The sequence below is a fragment of the Acomys minous genome (genome assembly GCF_964271855.1).
Source record: "Acomys minous genome assembly, chromosome: 12".
In the NCBI taxonomy this organism is placed as follows: domain Eukaryota; kingdom Metazoa; phylum Chordata; class Mammalia; order Rodentia; family Muridae; genus Acomys; species Acomys minous.
The window spans coordinates 25,647,867-25,668,596 of NC_140493.1; the positions used below are offsets into that span (position 1 = coordinate 25,647,867).

The following is a 20,730-nucleotide window of genomic DNA, read 5'->3' on the forward strand; positions in this document are numbered from 1 at the left end:
GTATAGTCACAGTGGAACGTTTGCCTGGCATGTGCAAGGCATGGATTCCATCAATCTGCTAGGACAAAAAAAAAAAAAAAAAAAAAAAAAAAAGGAAAGGAAAGGAAAAGGAGAAGGAGGAGGCAGCAAAGAGGAAAGGATGGTAGACAAGAAACATCCTTGGAAAGTTCCAAATTGCTAGTTAGGACAATGGGGGAAAAATGCCTGCCAAGTTCAACAAGGGGCTCTGTGAGCAGGGAAAGGAGTGGGAGCTCCAAAGTTGCAAGCGTTGTAAAGAGGAGTCAGCTGGAGGGTTTACTGGCTAGGTCCAGACTGGGCAGCAAGGCCACTTGTGGGGCCCCGGGTTTCTGGCCTGGGTACTGGGGTTCATCTGGGTGCTCCAGAGGAACAGAACACAGAGTCAGGGGTCGCGTGTTGGAAAAGCTGCGGTCACGGTTGATACTGCGTGCAAAGCTAGGTGCCTCAGCAGTCCCAACCTGGCTCTGAAGGGCCTCGTCTGCCTTGGAAGAGCCGTGAGGAAGCATGACCAGGACGGGAGTAAGAGTTCTAAGGTGCGTTAGGCCTGAGGTTGCTGGGGGAAAGTACTTAGTATTTTTTATTTTAATTTTATTTTACAGATCTGAGGATTGAACCCAGGGACTCACTGGTGCTAGGCAAATGGTGTCCCACTGAGCTGTACTTTTATCCCTGCAGACTTTACTATTATTATTATTATTATTAATTATTAATTTTATCAGAAATCCATGGGGAGAAGGAAGGAACTAAATGCACACACAGGCCTGCAGCTCTATCTGTTACTTGTTGCTGTGACCAAATATCTGGCAAGGAACAACTCGAGGGAGGCAGAGGCTTATGTTGGCTCATAGAAGGTTGGGTACGGCTTGTCACGGTGCGGAAGCCATATTGAGCAAGAGCCTAAAGGAGCCAGGCCCATTCGTAGCTGCAGTTGGGAGCAGAGAAAGACAAACACTGGTGCTCAGCCCACTTTCTTGTTTATTTATTTTGTTTTTTTCTCTGTGTAGCTTTGACTGTCCTGGACTCGCTTTGTAGACCAGGCTGGCCTCGAACTCACAGCGATCTCACCTGCCTCTGCCTCCCAAGTGCTGGGATTAAAGGTGCGTGCCACCGTGCCCAGCTCACTTTCTCCTTATACAATCCAATCTTTTAGCCCATGAGATGTTGCTACCCACAAACCAGGTCTCCTAGGCAGTGTGTTTCTGCAGTGCATCTAAGTTCATTCAGTGAAGTTGAGAAAAGCTGACTACCATATTTTCTGGATGTTTCTCCACAACCAAGGCCCTGGGTAAGATGTACAGGGATGTCAACCTGGTATGTGATGTAGAGGCAGAGGGAAAGCCTTCACAGAGAGGAAACCTGTGACATTTACGATTGGAATGTCAAGAGAAGGAGCTCATTAGTGCTGTACAAGTTAGGATGAGGAGGAGGAAAATAGTGAAATTCAAAGATAAACTCTTAAGTCGGGCGTGGTGGCACATGCCTTTAATCCCAGCACTTGGGAGGCAGAGGCGGGCAGATCAATGAGTTCGAGGCCAGCCTGGTCTACAAAGTGAATTCAGGACAGCCATGGTTACACAGAGAAACCCTGTCTCAGGAAAAAAAAACTACAAAAAGCAAAATAAAACCCCCAAAACTCTTAAGGCATATTGGGGGGCTGGAGATGAGGCTCAATGGTTAAAAGAACATACTGCTCCTATAGAGAACCCACCATTGGTCTCCAGCACCCACATGAAACAGCTTGTAACTACCTACAACTCTAGCTCCTGGGCACCTGCTTCTGTTTTTTTTTTTTTTTTTTTTTTTTAATTTTTTTCGCTTCTGGTTCTTGATGGCACCTGTACTCACAAGGACACAAAGGCAACATTTAAAAAAAGACTATCAATGTACAGATATGACAGCTCCAACAGATTTATTATAAAGCAGGCGATCAAATATTTGTAGGAACCATGTATTGAGTGGGCAGAAAAGAAAAAGAGAGTAGGGCTATGAGTTGGGTTGGGAGCAGGATTTTTCCCATCCTCTGTTTCTGTCCTAGAAAATAACTTTTCATGCATATGGTCACATAGAACAGACCCATACTCTCAGCCTGCACTGCATACCATTTAGGAGGATATTTGAATAATTTCTGGCTAAGGCAATAGCACAGTTGATTTGTTTTTCTTCAGAAACTGTTCTTACAGGTAAGCATTTTCAGTTTTTGTCATTTCTTTTTGTTGGAGGAGTACATCCACAATTACTAGAGCTCAGACAGACTTCATTTATTTTTAATTTTTGCAGGCCAGCCGTGGTGGCGCACGCCTTTATTCCTAGCACTTGGGGAGGCAGAGGCAGATGGATCTCTGTGAGTTCAAGACCAGCCTAGTCTACAAAGCAAGTCCAGGACAGCCAAGGGTACACAGAGAAACTCTGTCTCGAAAAGCCAAAAAACAAAACATTATAAAACAAAAACAAGCAAAAACAAAACAAAAAACTGACTCATGTATTACTATGTGGTTGAGCCTGCTCTTAAACTCATGGCCTTCCTCATGTCTCCCATGTGCTGGGGTTACAGGAATGAGTCACCACTCCCAGCTCAAGCACGCTTCCTGAAATCAGAGGTAGAGTCAGTGTGCTGATCACAGAGCAATGAGTTAGGCCTGTAGAGCTTGTTGCTCATGGAGTTCCATTGCCGATGCTGGGGGTTCACAATGGGTACTACTTATGTGAAAAAGAGAAGGAAGCATAGTGTAAACTACTGTTGTTTGCACTTTTCCAACATTTGCCTGCTAAGCTAGATCCTAACAATAAAGTGATGGCTTTACTATATAGTCTAGGTTGCTCTCAAACTTAAACTCCTCCTTCCTCTCACAGGTGACTCTCAGGAGTCATACTGGCTTGGACTAAGTGAGCTAGACCATTCAAAAGAGAGGCCCTTGAAGGCTGAGTATAATCCCAGCACTCTGGGAGGAGAAGCTGGTAGATCGATGTGAGTTCGAGGCCATCAGGGACTGTACCAGTCGAGGGCAGCCAAGGCTACACAGAGAAACCCTGTCTCAGAAAGGAGTGAGTGAGAGAGAGAGAGAGAGAGAGAGAGAGAGAGAGAGAGAGAGAGAGAGAGCGAGAGCGCTTTGAGCTTCATCATTTTTGCAGGCACAGACAAAGCAAGCCAAGAATAAGGATGGTTATAGGACAGAGCTAAGAAGCTGAGAACAAGCCAAGCAGTGGTGGCTCACACCTTTAATCCATCTCCAGGGAGGCAAAGGTTTTTCAACAGTTTAGATAACAATCCAACCCATTAGGCAAGATTCACACCCGGGAGTTTCTTCAAGGTAGCCTCCAAGACAAAGCGTTGCCCACATGGTTGGAAGAGTTGGCCATGGCAGCTCAGGCCTGTAGTGTCATACTTAGAAGGCTAAGACAGAGAGTGGCCCCAAGTGCAGACCAGCCTGGACTTCAGAGACCATGTCTTCTCTTCTTTTCTCTCTTCTCTCCTCTTCTCTCTTCTCCTCTCCTCTCTCCCTCTCTCTCTTTCCCCTAAGACAGGGTTTCTTTGTGTAGCCCTGGCTGTCCTGGACTCACCCTGTACACCAGGCTGGCCTCGAACTCACAGCAATCTGCCTGCCTCTGCCATCTGAGTGCTGGGATTATAGGCATGCACCACCACGCTTGGCTGAGACCCTGTCTCAAAGAAACAAACATCTGAATGTTGCCTCCAGTCTTTGAGCTCACTGAATGGGAAATGTTAACTCTTACACTCTGGATTTAACCTCGACACCAATGACATTTCACAGGTGGTGCCCTACCTTTGATCTATACCCAGAGGCCATCCCTTAATATGAAACCCTTGGGCGAGGGGGTTGGGGTGTGACTTAGTTGGTACAGTGGTTGCCTCACTTATACCAGGTCTGGAGGGCACACGCCTATTGTGCCACCAGGAGGTTCAAGTTCATCTTTAGCTACGCTGTGAGTTTGAGACCAGTGTGGGCTCATAAAACCCTACCTGAAAATGCCGAAGAATAAAGTTTTGTAAGCTATTGACTATGAGCAATCTTGGAGTTTTCAACCTGCTGGGTTCTAGATGGAAATTGTTTTCTTCACACTCTGCTTGCAAATGGAACAAATGTTCTCTCTTTGTCCCAAGCCTCTCTTGCAACATCACTCCAGGCTACAAGAACTTAGAGGCAGGAGGTGCAGCTTGTCTCGGACTCACCTCCAGCTCTGTATCAAACAAGCCAGCGCTGGATCTGAGTGGAACAGTATTGGTTTCCTGGGACAGCAAAGCACCGAAGTTGTCACTTTTTTTTTCATAGCTCTAGAGACCACAGTCTGTGGGCTCTGAGGGGCTTTCCACTCCTAACTTTTGGTAGTTAATGGCAACATTTAACTTTTTATTTATTTTTGGTTTTTCGAGACAGAGTTTCTCTCTACAGCCTTTGCTGTCCTGGTTGTAGACCAGGCTGGCCTTGAATCTTTAACATTTTACTTATCAATAGTTTATCAGGCTGGAGAGATGGCTCAGAAGTTAAGACTGCTCTTCCAGAGGTCCTGAGTTCAATTCCTAGCCACCACATGGTGGCTCACAACCATCTACAATCCAGTCTGATGCCCTCTTCTGTCCTGCAGGTGTACATGCAGGCAAAGCACTGTATACACAATAAATAAATATATCTTTAAAAAAAATAGTTTATCATCCATTTGAAATACTGGGAAATGAACCCAAGGTCTCCCACATAAGAACTGTGTTCTACCATTAACCTACATCACTAGTAATCTCTGTTGTTTATCCATTCATCTGTGATGGGCACTTTGTTTCTAGTAGCAATATTAGCCATAATAATTGTTTCATTATGACATTTTTGTACATGTGCTGTATTCATCTGTGTTCTCTAGAGGAACAGAACAGAGAGTCAGCAGTAGGAATTGTGTGCTAGAGCTGCGGTCATGGTTGATACCGAGTGCAAAGCCAGGTGCCTTAGTAGTCCCAACCTGGCTCTGAACTGCCCAGTCTGCTTTGGAAGAAGCGTGATGTAGCATTTTTCTTTTCTTTCCTTTAAGACAAGGTCTCTCCGGGCGTGGTGGTGCACACCTTTAATTCCAGCACTCGGGAGGCAGAGGCAGGTGGATCGCTGTGAGTTCGAGGCCAGCCTGGTCTACAAAGGGAGTCCAGGACAGCCAAGGCTACACAGAGAAACCTTGTCTCAAAAAAAAAAAAAAAAAAAAAAAAAAAGACAAGGTCTCTTTACATAGCCCTTGCTGTCCTGGAACTCTGTAGACCAGGCTGACCTGAAATACAGACATCCACCTGCCTCTTCCTCCCGAGTGCCGAGACTAAAGATGTGTGCCACTACCATGCCTGGCAAGAAGCTGGATTTTGATATCAGTAAAGGAATGCAGCAACAACAGAATAGATGAACTTTCCAGTGAGACAAAGAAACAAGGGCTGGACATGTTGGTGCATACCTTTAATCCCAGCACTCGGGAGGCAGAGGCAGGTGGATCTCTGTGAGTTCCAGGCCAGCCTGGTCTACACAGTGAGTCCAGAACAGCCAAGGCTACACAAAGAAACGCTGTCTCAAAAAAAGCAGAGAGAGAGAGAAAGAGAGAGAGAGAGAGAGAGAGAGAGAGAGAGAGAGAGAGAGAGAGAGACAGACAGACAGACAGACAGACAGACAGACAGACAGACAGACAGACAGAGACAAGTAAAAAGCAGAGCTTTGGGCTGGATGTGGTAGGATACACCTTTGATCTCAGTGGAAGGAAGAAGCAGGTTGATGTCTGAGTGCGCCCACGTGCGTGTCTGTGTGTGTGCACGTGTGTGCGTGTATGTGTAAAGACCTGCATTCCATGACAAGAAGTCAGAGGACAGCTTTTCAGGAAGTCAAAGGACAGCTTTTCGGAATTAGTTCTCTCCTTGTACCATGTGGGCTCTGGGATCAAAACAAGTTTCCAGGTTTGGCAGCAACAAGCACCTTTATCCCCTGAGCTATGTTACTGGACCAACCCCCACCCCTTTTACTTTTTATTTATTTATTTTTTTTTAGGAAAGTTTTCTTTTGTAATTCAGGCTGACCTTGAACACACTAAATAGCCATGTGAGACTCCAAGTGCTGGTATTAGAGTCACACACCACCTGGTCCAGCTGCCTTCTTTTTCTTTCCTCCCCCTCTATTTTATGTTTGTTCTTGTTATGGAGAAAGGCTCTCACTCTATAACTCTGACTGATCTGGAGCTCCCTACCTAGACCAGTGTAGCCTCAAACAGAGATCCACCTGCCTCTGCTCCCATGTGCTATGATGACTGCCCTTTAAAAAAAAAAGATAAAATAATTCATTTATTTTTATTTATGTATATTGTGTTTTGCCTGCATGTGTGTCTATGCAAGGGTGTCAGATCCCCTGGAACTGGAGTTACAGATGACAGTTGTGAGCTGCCTTGTGGGTGCTCGGAATTGAGCCCTGGTCCTCCGGAAGAGCAGTTAGTCCTCTTAACCATTATTGTTGTTATGTTTTGTTTTTGAGACAGGGTTTCTCTGTGTGACAGCCCTGGCTGTCCTGGACTCACTATGTAGACCAGGCTGGCCTAGAACTCAGAGATCTGCCTGCCTCTGCCTCCTGAGTTCTGGGATTAAGGGCATGTGCCACCAACATCTGACTTTATCGCTGGTTTTAAGCAATTTCCTTATATGATATGCCCTGGTACTCTTCCTCTTTTGTGTGTGGAGTTTGTTGAACATGAGGCCGTGTTTTTGTCTTGTTATTTTGAGACAGTCTCTCTCATGTCCTAGAACTTGATATATAAACTAAGTTGGGCTTGAACTCAGAGATCTGCCTGCCTCTGCCTTCCGAGTGCTCAAAAGTCTCTGTAGGTTATTAAGTTTCATCAGATTTGTAGGATTTGGGCCATATTTTTTCTTTATTTTTAAAAAATTAATTTAATGTAGCTGAATGCTCTATCTGCATGTACACCTGCAGGCCAGAAGAAGGCATCAGATCACACTTTTGTGGTTGTGAGCCACCATGTGGTTGCTGGGAATTGAACTCAAGACCTCTAGAAGAGCAGCCAGTGCTCTTAACCCCTGAGCCATTGCTTCAGCTCTTGTTGTTGTTAAAAGCATGCCTTTAATCACAAAAGGTAAATCTCAGGATTTTGCTTTACTATAGAAAACACTAAACTCTGCATGAGAGCACAGACAGTTTACGAGAAAGTCTGCACCCAACACCACCTTCACCAAAAGCCAGATCACCCCCAGCCCTTCCTCTTTTTCATTCTGAAGTAAATCCCAGATATTGTACCCCAAAAATGCCGTTTCCCTCACTTAACCGAGAGCATGATGAGAGGTGCAGGGTCCCCCATAAGCTGGCATGCTCTCTCTGCTTTTGTGTGACAAGATTTGTTGTTGTTGTTGTTTGAGGCAGGGTTTCTCTATGTAGCCTTGGCTGTCCTGGAACTCAGAGATCCACCTGCTGAGCTTAAAGGCATGTGATGCCATGACTAGCTAAATCGGCATTTTGGGGGATCATAGTAAGTTACTATGTACCAATTACCTGTTAAGGTATTTGGAGTCTAAACATCTTTGTTCTATAAAAGTTCATATATATATGTTTTTCGAGATAGGGTTTCTAGACAGGGTTTCTCTGTGTAGCCCTGACTGTACTAGACTCACTTTGTAGACCAGGCTGGCCTTGAACTTATATAGAGATCTGCCTGCCTCTGCCTCCTGAGTGGTGGGCCCAGCTGACTGATGTTATACTTAATAATATTTACTCCATTTATATTTGCTCTTTGTGTTTGTATTCATGTGCAAGTGATCATGTATACACATGTTGTGATAGAGAACATACTCTGGTGTTTTACTTTAGAAACATTATTCACTTTTTTTTTTTTTGAGACAAGGTCTCTCATTGGCCAAGAACTCACCAAAGCAGGTTAGGCAGACTGACCAATGAGCTTCAGGGATCTGCCCGGCTCTTATTTTCCAAGTGCTGGGATTACAAATGCATGCCCACCATGTCTGGCTTTTTCTATGGGCTCAAGGGCTTGAACTCGTGTCTTTTTTATTTTTATTTTTTCGAGATAGGGTTTCTCTGTGTAGTCTTGGCTGTCCTAGACTCACTTTGTAGTCCAGGCTGGCCTCAAATGAACTCCTTGAGCTTTGCTTATTTTTCATGGATATAGCTACAGATATGTTGTGATCCAAACTCTCTTATGGTTCCCCCTGTAGCAGGCTTCACCAATCCATTAATGGAATCAGATTTTGGCATTATTGGAAGGTGGGAGCAATAGCCGGGCAGTGGTGGTGCACTTCTTTAATCCCAGCACTTGGTTGTCAGAGGCAGGTGGATTGTTGTGAGTTCAAGGCCAGCCAGGTCTACAAAGCGAGTCCAGGACAGCCACGGCTACACAGATAAACCTTGTCTCGAAAAACAAAAACAAAAACAAAAAACAAAAAACCAAACAAACAAAAAAATGCCAGGGGTGGCGTGCGCACCTTTAACCCAAGCATCAGAGGCAAGCAGATCACTGTGAGTTCGAGGCCAGCCTGGTCTACAGAAGAGTCCAGGACAGCCAAGGCTACATAGAGAAAAATTGTCTTGAAAAATTAAATTAAAAAAGAAGGAGGAGGAGGACGAGGAGGAGGAGGAAAGAAAGAAATAAAGTGGGAGCAATTGGTAGGTGGGCCTCAGTTGGAGGAAACAGCACCCTGGAGGTATGATTCAGAAAGCAATACTTTGTCCATCATCTCTTGTATTCCTTTCTGCATCCTGGCTGCTGTGAAATGAGTGGCTCTGCCCCTCTCTCGTGATGTTTTTGTTTAAACAGGGTCCAGAAACGACAGAGAAACCAGGGGTTGAAACTTCTAGAACTATGACCTAAGAGTAAACATTTCCTCTTCCCTTGTGATATTGGCTTCAGTACTGAAGTCACTAACATGCCCTCCAATGTTTCCGCCTCCGTGACGACCAAGTCTGCTTCACCCTTTAGGCTTTCAACCTGTCAGCAGTGAGCTCGGGATCCGTAACTGCTCTCTGTGCTACCCACTAACCCTTTATGGAGGCTGCTGTTTCTTTTCAGCTCCAAAGTAGAATACCTTGTTCCTTACTGAATTTGCAGAGCCTCCTTTCACGCTTCCCCAGGGCTCCTAGCTCAGACACACCATTAGCTACACTGGCCAGCCCCTACCCATCACTGAATTAAACAGTCTCAAGGACTAGCTTCCATACCCACAGCCTACCTCCACAGCCTTGACCTCATCCTGCTAATGACCTCATCCACCCAGTCACCACAGAAAACTGTCCCCACCAGTTATTTCAATCCAACTCCCCATTCTCTGTCAATCACCTGCCTCAGGCCAGCAGAAGGGGTGGGCCCTCCAGGGAGGCTGTCCACTGATTCCCTAGGTGGGCAGGGTAGCGGGGACAGGATCACCAGGGCCTGAACCCATCACTGGACTGTAGACAACACAAAAGGAGCACAGCCCTTTAAACCTTTCTGTAAGACAGAGGCCTAGGCAGAGCTGTGGGTGGCAGCCACCGTGGCACAGGAAGGGCATTGGTAGGCTGAACACTCACAGAAAAGGGATGAGGGCAGAGTAAGTTGGATCAGGATAGCAAGAGAGCCAGCCCTACAGGAGATTTCCAGGGCAGCATAGTAGAGCCTGCAGTTATCTACTGGTTGGGGCCTGACTTGATCCTCGACAGCAGCAAAGCCTTCTCAGTCTGCGGCTCTCAACAGATGGATGCCACTCAACGAGGCCTCCAACTTGTCAAGTAAAGGAGCCTCCAACTTGTCAAAAATGAGTGGTCAACTCTCTCCACAATCTATCTGGCTAGACCAAGGGTCCGAGGAACCTCTAGATGTGAAAGTGGGGGCAGGGAGTCAGGCTCGAAAGCAGGCCGTTGGGAAAGCCCAAGTAATTGCACCTGGGTCCCATGTGCACTGTGCACCTGGGTTGGGGGGGAGGGGGGAAGCCTGATGGCCGCGGCCTGGACCCCAGCTGCCCCTTCTTAGCTGTGTACCCCCCCTCCGACCCCCTGGGGATAGTCCTGAGGGATCCACCATTGCCAGAGCAAGGCCTGTTTTGAATGGTTCCTTCGTTATTGCCTGGGCCTGAGACCCAAGGCCATATGTGTCCAGGGACGGTCTCTCCCGTAACAGGGGTTAGGGGCCAAAGGAGCGGGGAAGATGGACAAAGTGGGGGAAGGGGTGTGTACGGAACATAAAGACAGAGATTGTCTGAAGAGGTGGAGAAAAGAGAGTTGAGCACAGCGCGACAGAAGAATGGGACTCGACCCAGGAAAGCCTGGAAGGGCTAAGGACAATTAAGAAAGAAGGGACCCGAGGGGCAAAGTATGGGGACCGAGACAGGATGACTAGGGCTGTGAGGGGACCTAGAGGAAGAGAGAGGATTGGGTTGGGGGCGGGGACAATGTCCCGGAGAAGGCATTAAAGGGAAGGGGGTGGGTGGGATCGAGCCTGCTTGAGCCCCGAGGGGTCCGCCTGGTAATTAGACCTTGTTCCAGATGAACCCCCCCACTCCCGTCCAGCAATCAAAATGCTAATTGGCCTGACGCCTCCGGCTGCGCCTCGGACAGTCCCCTCTGGGAAGTAGCCGGGACAAGCGGTGTGGCTGGCGGGGAACCCTCGCCCCCACCCCCTCACGGCGAGCTTCGCCGGCTGCTGCCCAGCGATAAGGGGGAGGCCGCACTCGCTCTGCCCCCTCGGGAGCGCCTGCCACGCAAGATGAATGTCCCGCCGCTGAGGAGCTGGGCCGCTAGCATAAAGCAGGCAAGTGGTCTCCAAGCTCAGTGTAGGGCAGGTAGCTCACACCCACCGTGGCCGCACGCGAGGCAGTGGATGCAGGTAGCAGCCGAGCGCGCAGCAGGAGGAAGGGAGTTGAGCTCAGCACTGCTGCGCCGCCCAGGCGCCTGCGCCCTGCCAGGCCAGTCCGTATAAGGTCACCACGCTGCCAGTCCCCGCTTGCCGCTCCGCTACCATAGTCGCTAGCTCGAGCAGATGCGTGAGGAGACCTCAGCTCAGAGACCCCCAAAGCGAGGAGGGGGCGACGAAGGGACAATGGCGGCGCCCGGCTCTAATTGGGGACATATGCACCCGCGCGCGGCCATTGTGAGGCCCCCAAGCCCCAGTGCCCCGCCATTGGCCATTGGGCTTGACGTCATGGGGGCTGCAAACTACGGGCGGGCGGCCACGAGAAGGGTTATCCGCCTGGTTGCGGGCCGCCTGGGGAAGCTGCAAACGCGCGGAAGGGCGGAAACCACCAATGAAGCGGAATTTCTGGAACAGGGGCATGGCAAACCCCTCTCACCATGCACACTCATCTTGCACCGACGCCACAGTGCTGGATATCCGTCCCGAGGGAGAGATGGGGGCAGAGAGGTCCCTCCAGCGGGCACAGGGTCAGCCGAGGTGACAGAGTGGCAAGAGGCACTGCGGCACTGGGCGCACACAGGCTTCCACACTGCGTTTTCGCTGCCTCAGCATTCACTCCTTTGGTCTCCCGCCTCTCCCCGCCTCCGCACATCCCGCGCCTAGCTTCCTGACCTTATGGAAGGCAGCGTGGACTCGACTGAGGTCCGCTTGCGTTCTCCCCAAAAGAACAAGTCTGGGGTGCGAGAGTGCCCGGCCCATTCCTACCTCTCCCCACACGCCCGACTATGTCACCAAGTATCAGGTCGCCATTCCCCGAGCCGCACGGGGGAACTCCGCACAAGTCGAGGCGAGGCATCCCCAGGACCCCTCCCAGGAGACCCTGGCCCGACCCAGCCCGGCGCAGCCATTTCCGCCGGCCTTTTTCCCCTCCCCGCCCACCCCCTCCCCCAGCGCTTGGCTTTAAAAGCCAGAGGCTGCGCTCGGCGGTAGGCAGAAGAGGCTTGCGGGCTCTGGAGGCCTGCCCCAGAGCTGTCCGAGAGCGGAGCCCCGCCCCTGGACCCCCGTCCCTCCCTCTCTCTTTTCCTTTCTCGGCCCGCCCTCCCTGAGCACCCCTCCCCCTGAGGACCCCCGCCCGCCGCCCGCCGCTGCCGCCGCCGCCCGCTCCGACTGCAGAACAATAAAGCCAGCCTCCCAGAGACCCCCGCCGAGGACCCCCGCCCGGCGACCAAGCCCGGGTGGCCCGCCCCTCTCCGCCAGCGCCAGCTGAGCGCTCCCGGGCGCTGGCCGCGGTGCTGCCCTAGCCAGCGCTGGCCGCGGTGCTGAAGCTGCTGGTGCTCCTGCCGCTGCTACTGTCGTGTTCTCTTGGCCCCGCGCTGCCGCCCCCGGGGGCATGGGGCGCCGCTGACTGAGCCTCCGCCGCCGCGGCGGGGGGGGGGAGGGGAAGGGGGCCGTGGGGCCGGGCCAGCCCTGCACCCATTCGCAGCCTCCGGGCCCGGGACGGAGCCGCTCCCCCCCTCTCCGCCCCCCCCCAGCCTCCTCCCCCGCCTGTCCAGGGGCGGCACTGCGGGCTGGGAAGCCGGGACCAGAGGAGGGAAGGAAGGAAGGAAGGAAGGAAAGAAGAGAAAAGAAGAGAAGAGGAAGGAAGGAAGGAAGAAAGGACGGAGAGAGAGAGAAAGAGTGGAGCGATCCGGAGGTGAAGAAGAGACGCAGGGCAGAAAGAAGAGAGAGGACCACACTCGCTCAGCAGCATCCACAGGCCAGACTGGGAACGGTGCTGCTTCCACGGCTCCTCGGATGGTGACGGGGCCTCGCCGCGGACGCAGTCCCCCCGAGCCCCGGCTCTGCAGGCCCTCACTGCCGGAGCCCCGCAGGAATCATGCCCAGGTCCTTCCTGGTTAAGAAGGTCAAACTTGACACATTCTCTTCGGCAGACCTCGACAGCTCCTACGGGCGCGCCCGCAGCGATCTCGGAGTGCGACTGCAAGATAAAGGTGCGCTCTGGACTGCAGCTGGGGCAGGGCCCAGGGCTTTGCAGGAAGGGGTGGATGGCCAGAGTGTGGGGGTGGAGTGGCAGGGTAGGAGGGGATGTGGATCTAACGGAAGCAGCCTGAAGCTGGAATCGAGAATGAAGGCTGAGGAAAGGGGAGCAGAGAGTAAGGCCAGACAGCTTCCAAGATTGGGTAGAGTGTGGGTACAGGAGAGGTAGGAATGAGGGATCAGGAACAGGAAGCACTGAAGGTACCCACTGACCCACACACAGACTTGTGCTGAGAAATACACAGCTGCACGGAAACCTGCTAACACAACAGGACCCGGTTAAATGGGCACATGCAAACCCACACCCAAAAATCTGGATCTGTTTCACTTCTCTTTGGCTATACCTTCAAAACCCCCTACTAGGGCTAGCTAGGGAATGCTGGGAGCTCCAGGGAGTAGGCATGGGGTCTGGCAGGGCCACCCACCTGTCAGGGCCTAGGTACCAGAAGATGCAACAGCAGTAGCTCCCCTGGACTCAGGATTAGGGAAGAAGAGGCCAGCAAGGGAAGCCAAGGTATTTGAGTCAGGGGAGGCTCTTTGTGTAAGGATGCCCAAGTTCAAGGACAACTGTTAGCATGCAGGCAAGGGGGCCAGGAGTGCCAGCAGTGTGGGGTGGCAGAGCAAGTGTGACCTGCAAGAGCATAAGCCTGTGTGGGCCCATGTGACTGCGTGTGGCCATGTGACTTTGTGCGTTTGTGTGTGACCCTGTATGTGTGCCTGCCTGTGTGCCACTACATGAGACCACGTGACTCTGAGGCCGCTGTGCACCATGTGACTGAGAGTGTGTCTGGATGACTGACTGCATGTGTGACCCTGCATATGTGGGAGCTGAGTTCCAGTGCTAGGGTCAGCATACAGCATATACCCTGTGAGATGACACCAGGCCCCGGTGGTTGCTGAGAGCCTAAGTGTGACCCTGAAAGAGTCAGAGCCTGCATTGTGAAGGGTATGCCTTTATGAGTCTGAGTTTGTGAGATCCGTCCTGTACCTTGGAACAACTGCAGTTACTGGCACGAACTATGTCCACCTGCAGCTTGTCTTTTAAGATGTCCCCTAAGGATACCCTGGCAGCTTTCCTAGTCCCCTGACGGGAGCCTGAGAAGCTCCCCAGAAGGGTTAGGGCATCGGGAGAAAAGAAGAATGTGGAACAAAGCAGGACCCAGGATAATGGGAAGCAATGGGTAGAGATGCCTGAGTTCTAGCGGCAAGGGTAGAGATCAGGTCCAGTGAGTGGTTAGAGAGACGGGAGATGGAGTGATGGCCCAGAGATGCTGGTTAGGTTGAAGTCACTAGGGTTTTGTTGGCACACCTAGGGAACAAGAGGGACAGCCCCAAGTCTGGAAGCAGATTCTGGGGTTCTGAAGAAGGCCCCGGGGATCACGAAGAGGCAGAACCGTCGGGGTCTCTGGGCTGGAGACTCTGGCTTTGTGCGCGGCGGGTCTGCAGTGTGTTGCATAATCAGGGAAAACTGCTGAAGTGGGGAGAACCCGAGGGGGAGGGGAAGGGGGAGGAGGAAGAGAGGAGCGCCGCCCCTCCCCCCTGACCTTGAGGCTCGCTGAAGGGGGGCAGCCGCGCCCGAAGATGCATCTCTCGCCTCCCCGCGCGGGGGCGGGGCGCTTGGGCGGCGGGGGAGGAGCCCTGCCAGGCCCTGTCTCATCCTCTGCTGTCTCTCTTCTCTCCTCTCTTCCCCTCCCGACTGTCTCCATCCTCTCTGCCCTGTGGTCCCCGGTCCCTTCTCCTTTGTCCTAATCCCTGTTCTCCCTCCTTTCGGACCCTGACGTCCCCCGCTATGTCTTCTCGGTCTTCCGCCGCCCGCTTTACGTGTGTCTTGCCCGCTGCTCCGTTCCCCTCCCGCTGTCTGTCTGTCCGCCTCCGCCCTCAGGATACCTCAGTGACTACGTGGGGCCTGCGTCGGTCTACGATGGCGACGCTGAGGCGGCGTTGCTCAAAGGGCCATCCCCGGAGCCTATGTATGCTGCGGCTGTGCGCGGAGAGCTTGGTCCCGCGGCCTCTGGCTCAGCACCACCGCCCACCCCTCGCCCAGAGCTGGCTACTGCTGCTGGCGGCTACATCAACGGCGACGCGGCGGTCAGCGAAGGCTACGCGGCCGACGCCTTCTTCATCACTGACGGGCGCTCACGCCGTAAGGCTGCTAATGCTAACGCTGCTGCGGCCCCCTCCACAGCCTCGGTGGCTGCCCCCGACAGCGACGCTGGAGGTGGGGGCGGGCCGGGCACGCGAGGCTCTGGATCAGGGTCGGCTAGTCGGGGCGGCACGCGCGTGGGGGCGGGCACCGAGGCGCGTGCGGGGCCAGGAGCTACGGGCGCTGGTGGCCGGCACGCCTGCGGCGAGTGCGGCAAAACTTACGCCACGTCGTCGAACCTGAGCCGCCACAAGCAAACGCACCGCAGCTTGGACAGCCAGCTGGCAAGGCGTTGCCCAACGTGTGGCAAGGTGTACGTGTCCATGCCGGCCATGGCTATGCACCTGCTCACGCACGACCTGCGCCACAAGTGCGGCGTGTGCGGCAAAGCCTTCTCGAGGCCCTGGCTGTTGCAGGGCCATATGCGCTCTCACACGGGCGAGAAACCCTTCGGCTGTGCGCACTGCGGCAAGGCCTTCGCAGACCGCTCCAACCTGCGCGCACACATGCAGACGCACTCCGCCTTCAAGCACTTCCAGTGCAAGCGCTGCAAGAAGAGCTTCGCGCTCAAGTCTTATCTCAACAAGCACTATGAGTCAGCCTGCTTCAAGGGCGGCGCCGGCGGCCCCGCAACCCCTGCGCCGCCACAGCTCAGCCCGGTTCAAGCCTAGGGCAGCGGGGCCTCCGCCAGCCAGGTCGGCTCTCAGCAATACGGGCCCCCAGGGAAGTCTCCGCTGGCGTCCGGGCGGAGGGGCTGGAGGGCGGGCCCCTCCTCACAGCAATAGGGGCAGGGAGCCGGCCCCACCCCGCCCGCTCGCCAGGAGCCTTGCCAGCCCCTTCAAGCAATAGGGTCCCGAGGGGAGACCCACCCTGAAAACCCTCCCCTCTCCTCCAGGGTGCCCCAGGCTTTTTCCCAGCAATAGGGTCTACCAGACCCAGAACCGAACCTCATCTCTTAGTTGGGTCTCTGAAGACAGGGGTGAGAGGTGAGGTAAGGAGCGCCCTCCTCCCTCCTCTGCACCCCTGGATCGCGTTGCAGAGACTCAGGTCTTCCCCATCCCTTCCCAAGCCTTCCAGGCCAAGCCTTCAGCCCGGCGTCCAGGGAGTCAGCTCCACTTGGGCAGCTGGCTGGAGAAGGATCAGGAAAGCAGGCGGGCCACAGAGGCGTTGTGTTTCACAGGCTTTGCAGACCTCCCGGAGTGCTAGGCGATATGGTGATGGGGAGGGGCGCGGACGGCGGCAACCCTCTCCCTCGGGTTCTTTCTGGGGCCTCAGTCCGAGCCTCCCTCCTACCCACGCCTCGCACCCTCTGCCAAATCCGAATTCTTCCAGCCCGGCTTCCGGGGCTCTGTCCTCCATAACAAATAATAATGACACATATCGGAATCGCATGAACTTATCCGACCTACTCAGACCCCGATCCCGCCCTGCCCCGGGGCCCCCTCCCTCGCTCCCCAGGCTTCGGGTGTTGGAGGACGGATACCCGGGCCGGCAGGCTGGCGTGCCACACTGCCCTCTACACACCTCTGTATTTGCTTTGCGGGTAAAGCCCCCTGGGGGGGGGTTGCGGACGCGTCGGGTTTCTTTCTTTCTGTATTTATACATTTTATTTATGAACGGATTGCACTCGGGTCAGGGAGGGGGCGCCTAACCCTCATCCTTCCCGCCGACGCCCGGGGCTTAGGTTGTCCAGGACCATTTCCTCTGCCCCTGAGCTTCGCCTCACAGAGGCAGGCCCTTCTCGGAGGCCCAGGCCCCACCCCCACTCGGTTGCCAACTTTCACCCGTCTATGCCAAAGCCTTGGCGGTGACCCTACCCCAAGGGCCCGCCCCATTGGCCGCCGCCTTTGTGACATCACTGCATGCAGTCCCACCCTTCTTCCCAACCCTTCCCGGGGCTGCCCGCTCCCCTTCCTCTTAGTTAGTCCGATGCAGACTATAGAGCAATAACGCGCACTGCATGTGAAGCTGCCGCAGCCTCTAGAGTTACTGAGAATCAGGTATCCCCTGCCCTACCCATCCCATAGGCCCCTAGATCAGGGATGCTGCGCGGGGCCGGCCACGCAGACTTTCTTTCCCCATTCCCTACCCCAGGGCAGAGCCCGGCAGGCGTCAAGGTTCCTGAGGCTGGGATGGAATGGTATCACCCAAGGCCTCTCTTGTCAATCCTTCATCACTCACCGACCCATCATTGGGTACCTATGATATGCCAGGCCCATTCCCCTGAACCCGTCAGAGATGAGGCAACCTTGGGGGGGGGGGGGTGCCTGTCGGTGACAGGGCCCAATACGCTTGGGTAGGCCAGGGCGGAAGGCAGATACAGAGGGCTGGATCCCTGGGCCCCTTTGGCCTCTCCTACCCACCTCAGTCCTGGAATATGCTGGGTGTAGTCAGGCTCTGCCTTTGACTTGGGCCTTATGTTCCCAGCTCTAATTGGACAGGTCCAGGGTCTAGGGGCCCAGCTTCCCCAGGGACACCCATACAGGTACCCATTTTCTGACTCCCTGAGATACGAGGCTCTGCTGTCTCTGTGCCGCTAAGGTGCAACACGCTGGAGTATATATGGCCAGCCTCATCCCAGCACCAAGCTTGGCTACCCTCCTGGTGCGGACCCGCAGGCCTAGCATAGCAGTGCCCATATCTAACCCCTTTACGCCACCTGGCGAAATGCCCACAGTTCCTAGCTCGGGCCTGCCAGCCTGTGCCGCATGCACACGCACACAGAGGCGCCCACCCTGCCCCACTCCTTACTCCTGTCTACCTACCTATGGAGCAGGCTGGAAGGGCTGTGGGCCCACCAGGATCTCCCGCTTCGCCCACACCCTGCCGCCGTGGAAAGCCATGGGCCCCCTCCCGCCCCCATAATTGAGCAGCACAATAACCGACTTAGCGAATTCAGGTAGAAGGAACGTTTAGGTAGCACCTATTTTGTACTGATTCTACAAGTAGGGCCCGAGGTGCGGGGGGCCCTCGGGTGGGGGCTGTGGCTGCCGGCCCGCCCCGCCCCCATCCCTGCCTGCGCCCCGCCACCTTGTACATACTCCTGGCCCGCAACAGGCCGGGATTTTTACTCGGGCCGTGTCCCTCTTCCGCCCCCGTTTGGGGCCGGGCCGGCCGGACAGACGGACGGACGGACAGACCTCCTTCCTAAGCACAATAGCACCAGCTCCTCGGAGCGCCGCACCTCCACGAGGAGAATAAATGCCACTCTTGATAGAACTTGGAGTGTTGACTGGCGTGTCCTGTTGGGGGTGCTGCTAGGGGTATCTGAGGGTGTCTAAGGGGAGATTTACCGGTTCTACAGGCTCAGACCAGTGCTGGGAATCCCACGCGAAGCACTGACCTTGACCTTTCTCCTACTGGAGAAGGTCAGCTGGGCCAGAGAACCCCCTGCCTGAAGGCAAAGCCATTGACAATTCCGCTAGGGCAATTGAGTCTGTTCCTTCTTAGGTATTCAGGGGTCTCGTAGCTTCTGGGCCTCCAGCCCAAAGTTAGATTCTGTCCAAGCTGACCCAAAAGCAGCCCCTGGCCTGGAATGCCTCTACTCTATCATCCTTAGTAATTCTTCAGCAGCAGTGACAGCTCTAGGTCCCTCATCCTTAGCAAGCCTCTGGGATGATGTTGGAGGAAACGGGACCATAGAGACTTCAGGATCTACTCCCTGTCTCCGAGGCCTGCTGCTCTCCATCAGATCGCTAAACTGTGGGGGCCGTGCCCCTGTGCTGCTGGACAGGGAGGCTGGCCCAGTGCGAAGACTCCCAGGGGGAGAGGCACTTCTGCAACTACCCATAGCCCTCAGATTCTAGACAAGGCCAATATAGGAAGTAGGAGGCAGGGCTGTACTGGGTAGAGAGAGCCACAGGGGCAGGAGTGAGCGTGGAAGGCTCACCCAGCAGTGAGCCCTGGCAAGCAGGTAAGCAGGTGTGAGGTGACTCTGGCTTAGATACTTTGTGTACATATGGCCAAACTAGGTCAGTCTTAGATCAGAGCTAGTACAACTGGCCCCATCTTGGCAAAAGCAGGAGTCAGACCCATTCAGATTCCATCCAGTGGCTAAAAAAAAGAGAGATGAGCTGCTGGGGCGTGGTGGCGCACGCCTTTAATCCCAGCACTCGGGAGGCAGAGGCAGGTGGATCTCTGTGAGTTCGAGGCGAGCCTGGTCTACAAAGCGATTCCAGAACAGCCAAGATTACACAGAGAAACCCTGTCTCAAGAGAGAGAGAGAGAGAGAGAGAGAGAGAGAGAGAGAGAGAGAGAGAGAGAGAGATGTATCTGCAGCAGGACACGCCCGGCCTGTGTGCCAGCAGCTTGGAGACTATTATAGTGGGGGAGGGCATACTCTCTGGGAAGCTTGGACAGCAGTAACAGGAGTGAAGGCACATCTGGTACTGGGAGAAGGTGGTCAACCAGGCTATCCACAGAAGGATCTTAGCTGTCACTGTCCCTAGCTGGAAAGAGATTGACAAGGTGTCTCTGTGTAGCCCCGGCTGTCCTGGAACTCCCTTTGTAGACCAGGCTGGCCCTCGAACTCAGAGATTTACCAGCTTCTGTCTCCTGAGCGCTGGGATTAAAGGCGTTCGCCACCACTGCTCAGTAAGGGAGGCTGAGGCTCAGGAATGGGATGGATAGTTTGTGGATGGAGCAGCCCAGGATTGCCTGTGCATAGCCCTGGCTCCGCTCATTCGAATGCCACCTTGGCGGGTAGCAAAAACATTTGAGGAAGCCCTTTTTTATTTTTAATTTTTGAAGATTTATTTATTATTATGTATACAATGTTCTGCCTGCACATACACACCCGCAAGACAGAAGAGGATCTCATCATAGGTGGTTAGGAACCACCACGTGGTTGCCGGGAATTGAACTCAGGACCTTTATGGAACAGCGGACGGCACTCTTAACCACTGAGCCATCTCTCCAGCCCATGTTTCTGTTTCTTTTAGTGGGCCAGAAGGATGGAAACAACTTCCTGGAGGGCTGAGATGAGCCTACCTCTCCATCACTGCAAATCCTCCTCCTCTTCCTCCTCCTCCTCCTCCAAGGAAGCAGGTTTCCTTGACCTGCTTGTGACCCCAGGGTGATGGGACCAGCCTGAAGCTGTTTGCAAAGTAAAGCCTTCCTGGCCCGCTTTCCTCCCCCTCCTGACGCTCTTACTCCCTTAGGCTTGCAAGGCTCCTTACTCCAGGGCCTGGACCCCTTTTGTTGCCACCTCCAGCAGGGGGCTCTGCATCATGATTTTCTTGCCATCTCTTCCTTCTGTACCATTAGTTACAGCCAATCTCACCTATACTTTTTCTGTTCTCCCGGACCCCATGGCTACATTTCATCCTAGATTTTGATTGTGAAGCTGAAAGGGTAACCCCTCCCCCTCAGTCATTGGTTCCAACCTTTTTTCTTTGAGTCAGTCCAATATAGGTCCTGCCTGTTTGCCACAGGTCTCCTCCACAGGACCGTCCTTTGCTTTTTTTGTTTGTTTGTTTTTTGAGACAGGGTTTCTCTGTGTAACCTTGACTGTCCTGGGCTCGCTTTGTAGACCAGGTTGGCCTTGAACTTACAGTGATCCACCTGCCTCTGCCTCCCGAGTGCTGGGATTAAAGACATGCACCACCATCACCCGGCTCCTATGGCTTCTTGGAGGCTGAGAGCTTTAAGCCAGAATGTCAATGAAT

General features: G+C 53.5%; 1 protein-coding gene across 1 annotated transcript; it reads left to right on the forward strand.

Moving 5' to 3' along the window:
- Positions 1 to 12,013: 12,013 nt before the first annotated feature.
- Positions 12,014 to 18,283, forward strand: SCRT1 (scratch family transcriptional repressor 1). The gene is made up of 2 exons (XM_084748668.1): positions 12,014 to 12,875; positions 14,804 to 18,283. The coding sequence occupies exons 1-2, from the start codon at positions 12,761 to 12,763 to the stop codon at positions 15,733 to 15,735; spliced, it is 1,047 nt and encodes a 348-aa protein (XP_084604794.1). The 5' UTR covers positions 12,014 to 12,760; the 3' UTR covers positions 15,736 to 18,283.
- Positions 18,284 to 20,730: the final 2,447 nt, after the last annotated feature.